The following is a 9,441-nucleotide window of genomic DNA, read 5'->3' as shown; positions in this document are numbered from 1 at the left end:
GACCCCGTCGGGGGTAGCCCGGGCACCGCGGCCGCCTTGCCTTGGGGGTCCAGAGCGGCAGCCTGTGGGGCGGCCGCGGGCGCGGAGCGGCGCGCTGGGCTCCTCATCGCGACCGCCCCGACGGGCGGGCGGCTCCGGCCACCTCCGCGCTCAGCCCCGGCGGGACGCGTCGCTCCTTCGCCGCCCCTGCCCTTCGCGGGATGCCCGAGGAGCCCGCAGCCCTCTGAGAGACGAAGTGACGGGAGGGAAAAAAGCCGCCCGAGGTGTTCCGCCTCTTGCGGGACCGATTTTTTTTTTTTTTTTAGGAAAAAAAAAAAAAAAAAAAAAAAAGGAAAAATCGCCTAAGAGATAAGGAGCTACTATGAGCGCTGCTGCGCACCGGGAGCCACGCTTTAACACACACACACACGCGCGCGCGCAGACACACCGTTTTTTTTTTTGCCAAAGCTGCGTAAATCCCAGCGTATTTGCAGAAGGCAAACCTCAGCGCTGCCGGTGAGTAAGAGGGAGGGCCGGTGCGGTGGCGGCTCCCCCCGGCCGGGGCAGGCAGGAAGGGGCTCCCCGCGGCCGCCTCTCGAGTGGGGAAGTGCCCCGGCAGCCCAGCCCGCGGGCCCGGGCAGCGTGCGTGGACGGGCAGCGGGGGCGGGGGGCGGAGGCGGGAGATTTAACTCTTCTTAAATGTCATACTTTAATGGGGATGGAAAATGTGAATTTTCTGTGCATTCCAGGAACGATTCCTTGGGGTGGTGACCTTTAGCACCGATTGTCTTAAGAGAGGAAAGTAGTCGAGTGTTTATCTGGGTGACTGGAAGCTTTCCCTGGTGGAAGTTTATGGAAGTGTTAAAGGGGGCGGATAACACGGGCTTTGGAGGCGCTTGTCCAATGATCTGGAGGGGCTTGGAGAGCAGATCTCAGCTGGCAGACATTTAAATGGGAGACAGCTCGGCGCTGCTGCAATTTGTAGGCAGGATCCGAGACTCTCTCTCTATGGACTCCCGGGCAGCTCCGGGCTCCCACGCCACCCGCTCCGCCGAGTGACGGGCCGGGCAGCGCCCCGCCGAGCCCCGGGTCCCGCCGAGGAGCCGCCGCCGCCGAGCCGGGCCCCGCCGCGGAGCCGCCGCCGCCGCGCAGGTGAGCCGGGACGCGCTGCGCTGCGCTGCGCTGCGCGCACTCACAGCGGGGGCGCAAACGGGTCCGGCAGCTGCAGAGCACGGCCAGGCCCTGTGGGGGGCAAAATGTTAAACTCTCTATCCTACCTTCGGGGAGGGGGAAGGGAAGGAGTCGTTCATCAGTATCTAGCAATGCTCCGGGGCGCCTCGGTTTTGCAGAGGGTGACACCCGTCCCTCCTGCCCGCCCGCGGGAGCGAGGCGGGCACCGACGGCTCCGCCGCGGTGCCGGGGGTCAGGGCGCCGTTACATCTCTCTCCCCTGACAAGCACAGCGATTGCAAAAGCCCCGTTAGCTCTGCCTCTCATCTCCGCCTACAGCATCGCTCCCAACAAATTGGATTCGGCGCCCACCCGACATACACGGCAAAATCCCGGCCCGGCCCGGCCTCTGTGCGGAGCGGGGCGGGGGCAGATCCCCAGGTGCCGGCCCCGGCCCCTCTCGTCCTGTCCCGCCGAGCTGCTCTCTACGAGACCTCTCGCCCCCGGCTCTGCCCCGGTCCGCCTTCGCAAACCTCTGCTCCTCCTCGGAGCGTGCGCCTGGACCTCCAGGAGCCGCCCGGGGCACTCGGCCTGTGCCGGCGGGGCCGGGCGCCGCGGAAGGGAGCGGAACGGAGCGGAGGGTCGGCGCTGGCAGCGCGCCCGCGGGCGCCGTCGGGCGGGACGGGCCACGGCTCCACCGCGGCGCTGGGCGCCCCTCCGCCTTCCCCTCCGCCTCCCCCTGGGCCGCCTCCCAGCCCTGCCCTCCCACCTGACTCGGAGCCAGGCGCGTTTTGCCGCCCCGACGGCTCCGCGCATCCGTCGGCCGGCGCTCCCCTTCCCGGCGCTGACAGGCTTCAGGCTCGGCTCGGCCGGGCCGGAGCCCTCCCGGCACCGCGCCGGCCCGGTGCGGCCCCGCGGGGGCGGACTGGCGGCGCTCCTTTCGGCCCCGGGCCCGCGGCGCGACGCGGCGCTGGGCTTTTCCCTCCGGAGGACGCTGGTTTACTCGTCCGTTTTACTGCGATCCCCCGGGGGGCTCAGGAGCCACTCCCAGGGAGCCCGTCCTCCGCTGGGTATGCCTAGACGGCGGCCACCTCCCGGGGGGGGGGGGACACAGAGCCGGGCGGTGTCGCCAGCCGCCCCGAGGAGCTTCCGCGCCCGCGGGGAGCCGCGCCGAACCCAGTCCCGCCGAGCCGCCGGCCCCTCCGCCCCGACGGTCGCCGGTCACCCCCGCGCTCTGGGCGGTGCAGCGGCCCCGTCCCGTCCCGAGTGGGGCGTCCTGCCCGCTGCGGGGCCGGGGCCGCGGCGGCGGTGGCGGGCCGAGGAGGTGCGCAGTCCCCGCACCCCCGAGAGGTGGGAAGGTGCGCGACCCCCGCGGGCTGCGCTGCGCGGCCTCAGCCCTCTGTTCCGCCCCGGTCGCCAGCGGCGGCCTCGCTCCATGTGTCCCGCCCGTGGCTCCTCCCGGGGAAAGGCCCGCGGGTGAACCCCGTTTCGCTCATCGGGGCTGAGGTGCAGTGCCGGGAAAACCTCTTTTTGCGTAGAAAAGCGCTCCGAGACGCCCTGGTGCGGACGGCTCACCCCTGTCTGCTGAAAGGACGCGGCGGTTCGGTTACCCGTTCTGTGAGGTGCGCGGGGATCTCGGGGCGCAGCGCCAGGACCCCCCGAGCCGCCGCCGCCTCTGAGCCGAGCTCGGGGACCGGGGCGCGGGGGCAGCGCTGCCCTCCGGCCCCCACGCCCGGCCGCGCCCGGGAAGCCCGCGAGTGACCGACATCCTGCGGCGGAGCCCGCCTGTGAGGGGTAAGGGGCACCACAGCCCCTACCTTTCTGCTCCTCTTCAGGATTCAGTCCCACGCTGTGCTAAACCGTTTGCTTTCCTCCCGGCGGTGCCGCTCAGAAACGCGCAGCTTCTCCCGAGGGGTCTCTCCTTCTCCTCACGCGTGGCCGTGCGCAGGAGCCACGCCAGGCTGGGGCGTGGGGGGTCCTGAGCGAACCTGTCTGAAGGGAGTTTCGCTCCGGGGAGCGGAGCTGCCGCGCTGCGTGGGCCTCTGGGGGGTCGGTACCAGCCGTGCCCACCCTGATGTTCAACTTCCCTGCGGTCCCGTAGGGTGGCCCACAGAGCGATGCTTTCCTACAGGGGCAATTCTCAAAGTTTCAAAGCTCTTCTTTTTTGTATTGCTTCCTACACTCATTATGTGTCTCAAAAAAAGCCATTTCCATGACTCGCAAGAAGAAATTATCTGAAATGTAAATGTATCCAAATTCTACCAGAGATGTTAGTTTTGATGTCTGGGAAAAAAAAAAAAAAAAAAGGTTCTCTGGGAACTGCCATTGCCATGAGTCTTTGTATATTTAAAAATACAGATCTATGAACTATAAAAACATTACATAAGACTATTTCTGTAATTCATATATAATAAGCCAGGCATAAAATTATTCTGATCCTTTGGGATGCAAACCGCTTCAATTTTCTCAGTAGTCAAAGGGTTGTGTTTTGCCTCTTTCTTTGGCTGGTATTTGAAGCCCACCAAATATTTTTTTTTTTTTTTTTTTAGGTCTTCATCAGATTATTTTTCATATTTTCTGTGAAGCACATGAGCCCATGGCTCATCATAATATTTTCCTAGTAAATATGGTTCACAGATGAAATTATGGGCCTGCTGAGGTCTGTGAGAATTTTTGCCGTATATTTCAACAGAACCAGGAATCCATCCAGTTCTTTTAAACAAGTTGCTTTGTGCTAAAAACTTCAGTAATAACTTTCTGACTCTGTTTGGGAACTCATAGGGAAGTGCTATTTACGCACTGACATGTGGAGATCCTTAATTTACAACAGAAAATATATAAATGAAAAAAGTACAGCTTAATTGTATGAAATAATAAACCTGAAAGTGTTTACACTCCTCTATGAATGGTTGCGAATATTAATCCACAAAATTCCTGATCTGTTTTAGATGATGAGATCCCAGGCTCTAGATAAACCACATATGATGTGATATGAATGTCAGGGCCCAATTCTGCTCCTGTTTGAAGTCAGCAATAAAACTTCTCTTGGCTTTAGGACTAAGAGCTTACAGATGATGAAAAGTAGAACTCAGTTTAGCAGTGAAATATGGAAAGAATAGATTTTGGAAGTATTTTCTTACTTTTAAAAAATAAATATTAATTTCTGGATCTCACCAAAATAAGTGGGAATTGACCATTTTGTTTATAGTCATCTGTTTGTTCAAAGGATTCTCAAAAGGATATCTGGTTATACCAGTGTAACAGCCAGTATCAAGCATTGAAAATTTTGCAGAAATTTGGAATATAAGATTTTACAACCTGATTTCTCACAGCTTCTACCCAAAGTCCAGGTCCAGAGCTATTACTTCTGCAGTTATGGCTGTGACCAGGAAAAAAACCCGTTTACTTCAGAAGACATTTCTTTTTGGTAAAACTTTGGGTATGGTAACACTGATTTAGCTACTAGTACTCTTCTGTGTCATATTTTTTTTCAGTAATTAAAAAAACCTGTTAAGGAAACATTCACAAACACTAATTCATAGATGGAGGAACCATTCTAGCTCCCAGTGTAAGCAGACAGAGGTGTCGGCTTCTCTCAAAAGCGAACGCGTTGCCTGGGGACCAGAGGTGATGCGCAGTGCCCGCACTGCGTTTTGGCTGCTTTCCTTGCTGAGGCATACATATCACCTCATTTTCCTTTGTGGCATTTAAAAAAAAATATTATTTTTAAAAAAAATGTTTAATAAGTTATTATTATTAAAAGAAGGTCCTGCTTGAGTTGTTGTGGGGGCCATGAAGTTCACACAGCCTCTTCTGCGGGTCTATGCTTAAATTGTATTTATCTCTAAATGATTGGATTGCTGTTACTTTTAGATGTGTGTTTTGGAAGTAACCATAACAAATGCTTTTGCTGAGTTGCTAATTTTCATTTGAATCACAATTTCTTTTATGAGGGTAGTAATATAGCTCCACCTTTAAGGCTGGAAACCACCTCAGTGAAAAATTACCTCTAGTTTAGGATTATATTGACACACCGGCTTGCAGTTCCTTAGGGTTAAGCACCAGCATGAATCTGGGATACCGATCTTATGGTAGTAAACACTACCATCAAATTTCCCCCCAAATTCCCGTCCCAAAGTACACCTCATTTTCACATGACTAGACCTTACTGGGTCATCAATTGCAGATTTATGGAAAAAAAAAAAAAAAAAAGTGAAGCAATGTGGAGGTCATCAGTTTTAGAAATAAAAGTAATCCAGGATTATGCATGTTGGTGGAACTTCAACTCAGTTATGGGACACTAAACAAATACCTGAAGTTTCCTGGCACTGCTTATAAACTAGCAATTTATTTTCAATTGCATGCGATGACTTCTTTTTTTTTTTTTTTTTTTTTCTTTTAAGGGTCTGGCACTATGTTGAGTAAATAAAGTGCATATTAAAATGCTGTCTAAATACAGCATGGGTATACAGTTGTGGGAGAAATAGGAATAGTTTTGGAAGGAGTCATTCTGGTCTCTTGAGGAAATAAGCAGTGGTTTATAAGTCTTTTAAAAAAATTATTTTAAAGACAAAATTAAATTTTAAAAGAAACATGTTTAAATACCATTCAGGTTGTAATAGAAATGGGGAAAAAACAGCAAATGTGAAGTCCAAGCTGACACTTGAAATTATGCTACATTAATCTTCAATTAGAATTCCCAACTTTTTTTTTTTTGTTCTATGTCAGAGCCTTAAGGTTATTAAAATTCCATGTTCTGTACCATATTTCATATAGATATTAAAAGCAGCCCTTCCAAGTTGTCTGTTGGAGTTGGCAATAGTATCATTCTTACATCCCTCACTTGAAGCCTGAAGCTTCTGCCAAACATAGGACATACTGGTACATAAACATAAATGAATAAAATAAATGCATGTATTTATCATACATATTATAAACTCTACGTGCTTTAACAATCTGTAGACAAGTACTTAATACATTAGATCCACAAACAAATCCCTGAATACAATGGGACCCCCTATGATATTTTTCCACTCCAGTAACTCCGTTCCCAGCCCATTCGGTGAGAAATGCTTTTTGAACAGCATAATATAACATTTATTTTCTCCGTGTGACTGCAAAGACGTAGGAACTGAGAAATTACCAGTTATCCTTTATAGCAAATGGTACTTACCCTGAGCCTCTGTGGAGGCTGTAGGTGGCCCTTTCGGCGTTGCCCTTTGGCTGCTTTCCTGCCTCGCTGTGTGGTCGCAGGCAGAGCGGATAAAGCCGTGCAAGATGGTGCCCTTGGATTCCCACGTTTCTTGGGCAGTAACACAAGCAGGACTCTTCAGTTCAAACACTGATTTGTCCCTTACTGATAAAATAAGTCAAATAAGGGATACGACTGCAGCGCTCCAAATAGGTAGAAGGCACCAACTTTCTCAGTTTTTGTTCACAATTCTTCCCTTTTGTAATGCATGTGCCTCTTTGCAGTTCTCCGGGTTTATGGGGATTTTGCAAGCAGTCGCTCATTTCTGGTGGCTTCTTCCAAACTCCCATGGGGATGTCCCCTGAGAGCCTCATTCCCCGATCTGTCTGTCTTGGTGCCACATCCCTGGCTTTCCAGAACAGCATGGAAACCATGGCATTTCTGGAAGGGAGAAAAGTGTGACAGCTGATGAGTTTCTTCCTGGCTGGTTGGTGTCTTGAGCTGACTGAGCAGCTGAAAGAACTCAGAGCTTTGGGAAGCTGCAGAAATGGCGGAATAACAGAGGCAAGAAAGGCTGTTCCTACATTATTAATTACATTTGGAACAGGGGTGCAGTTTTGAAGAATCTGATAGTCTCCACTTACTGCACTTCTTGAAGTGTTTTTTTTTTTGTGTGTGTGTGCACAAACTATGTGATACTTAAAATCATATGCATAACTCTGGTGTCCTCATGTGTCCTTTCAATATCATGCTGTATATAATTAATAAAATTCAGAGATCTGAAAAATTAACACTGTGACTGAGTCTGCGTAACTCCTGTCAAGGATACGGGGTAAGAAGGTGTAATTTGTAATGACAGATTCATCCCTTTCAATCTATACCTAAATATTCTTTCACATTCGTTGCCTGTCTTGTTGCACACCTTTTACCTTAAGCGTCATTACACTCAGACACACTGGACCACTTCAGAGGTGCAGCGTGACAGCACTTGGGATGCTGTAATTCCAACAATGGGTGGATATAGCATGCACATTATATTGTGTACGTATATTATGCAAGAAGCTGTACAAAGCTTCTGTATATGACTAAGGAACACATAGCTAGACTAGAAGAAGAGTCTAGAAGAAGAAGAGGAGTCGAAGAGTTAACTCCTCTGGTATTGTAGATAGCTATGTCATATAAATCCTTGTGTAGCATAAAATCTGTTCTTCCACCAGTGTAATTCAGGAGCAACCTTCCTAATGTCAGTGAGCTGTAAGAAGGGAACGAGAACTCTTAACTAGGGTAATACACGTGGGAAAAGGAGATGAATGCTACACAAAATGAAATTCTGTTTGGACTTACTTTAGTCTCTGATTTTCAATCACGCTATATGAAAGCTTTTATCACTTGGTAATTTGGAAGCAGCTTTCTGCTTATCTTTTATAAGTGTGTGCATGCACATACACACATTATTTTATGGATCTGAAAACTTACTGCATATCTGGCTTCTGTTGATATCTGAAATCCACAACTGTGCTTTTTTCCCTCAACTTCTTCCATACAGGATGGTCCGCACACTGTATGCCATCGGGGCTGTGTTTCTTCTGATGGGATTGCTGCTACCGATAGCAGAAGGGAGAAAGAGGAACCGTGGATCTCAAGGTGCTATCCCTCCTCCTGACAAAGATCAGCCCAATGATTCAGAGCAAATGCAGACACAGCAGCAGTCGGGCTCCAGGCATCGAGAACGAGGAAAAGGCACCTCAATGCCTGCTGAAGAGGTGCTGGAGTCCAGTCAGGAGGCACTGCACATCACTGAGCGCAAATACCTAAAGCGGGATTGGTGTAAAACTCAACCCCTCAAACAAACTATCCATGAAGAGGGCTGCAACAGTCGTACCATTATCAACAGGTTCTGCTACGGCCAGTGCAATTCCTTCTACATCCCCAGGCACGTCCGTAAAGAGGAAGGCTCCTTCCAATCGTGTTCCTTCTGCAAGCCCAAGAAATTCACCACCATGACTGTTACACTCAATTGCCCTGAGCTGCAGCCCCCGAGAAAGAAGAAAAGAATCACCCGCGTTAAGGAATGTCGGTGTATATCTATTGACTTGGACTAAACTGAGACAAATGCAGCGATTGAGGTCGGACTGTACGCAATCATTGCCAGCGTGGGAGTGCGTGGAATGAACTAGCATACCTTCGGGGCTGGACAAAACTGAAAGGAACCTAGTGAATTACCTAAAACAAGCAAAATAACTCCAAAACCAAAGAAAAAAAAATCGATGCAAGGGAAGGGCATGCATGTGTGTGTTTGTGTTTAAGGGAAAAAGTGGATGTGTATGAGCAAATATACGAAAGTTGACTACAACCAAAAAAATTAACAGGTGTATGAAAGATTAAAAATATCTCTTTACCCACAGTCATTAATTAGGTTTCCTAGTGTATATGCACATTTTTGCTGCTTGCTGGGAAAGTGGAGCTGTGGCTTTTGCTAATGTTCACCTGCCGTGCTATCTGCTTTTACTGTATTAAGAGAAACATCAAAGTGCGAGGACAATATATCTGAAAGCATGAATCTATTTTTAAATACAAAGTAGGCAAAAAGCAATATAAAGTGTAGCAAAATCATCACTGAAAATAGCAACTATATCAAGAGTTTGTAAAATGCTTCTTCAAAAAAATAACTGTAATCTAAAAGCCATGTCTGGAGAACAATGGGGGGATGTGGGAGTGTTGAAAAGTCACTATAGGTGGACAGAAAACAGAGCTACAGCAAGTTAGAAAGCAAAAGGCTGAAGTAAGTAGGCAGGGAGAGTACAAAAGGGAACAGAAAAAGGATATATAAATAGGAAGACACAGAGGAAGAGATATTGTCTTCTGTTTACAGTTTGCTTTAATTTATATACCTAGTCATATATTACATAAATTAAAGAGAAACTATATATACTTCTGAATTCTAATGGCTCTCTAAATCAGTCAAAACCCACTCGTGTGCCACTAGATCCATTTGATGTCTTGTATTTCTGATACCAGTTATTCTTCATATCTACATATATATGTATATGCAGTATCTTTTAGTCATTGGTATCTATCCATACATACAATGAGTATGCATAC

At 49.4% G+C, this 9,441-nt stretch overlaps 1 protein-coding gene across 1 annotated transcript; it reads left to right on the top strand.

The window, feature by feature from the left end:
* The first annotated feature begins 969 nt into the window (after positions 1–969).
* Positions 970–8,582, top strand: GREM1 (gremlin 1, DAN family BMP antagonist). Its single transcript, XM_042790933.1, has 2 exons — positions 970–1,131; positions 7,886–8,582. Exon 2 carries the CDS (start codon positions 7,887–7,889, stop codon positions 8,439–8,441), a length of 555 nt encoding a protein of 184 aa, XP_042646867.1. The 5' UTR covers positions 970–1,131; position 7,886; the 3' UTR covers positions 8,442–8,582.
* Positions 8,583–9,441: the final 859 nt, after the last annotated feature.

The sequence above is a fragment of the Tyto alba genome, unplaced genomic scaffold (assembly GCF_018691265.1).
Source record: "Tyto alba isolate M040663 unplaced genomic scaffold, T.alba_DEE_v4.0 Super-Scaffold_18, whole genome shotgun sequence".
NCBI classification, from domain to species: Eukaryota; Metazoa; Chordata; class Aves; order Strigiformes; family Tytonidae; genus Tyto; species Tyto alba.
The sequence above is the reverse complement of the archived record's forward strand: the minus strand, read 5'-3'. Positions and strand labels throughout refer to the sequence as shown.

Bases quoted from the DNA above. Each gene is read 5' to 3' on its own strand.
- GREM1 (XM_042790933.1), top strand. From the start codon at position 7,887: ATGGTCCGCACACTGTATGCCATCGGGGCTGTGTTTCTTCTGATGGGA.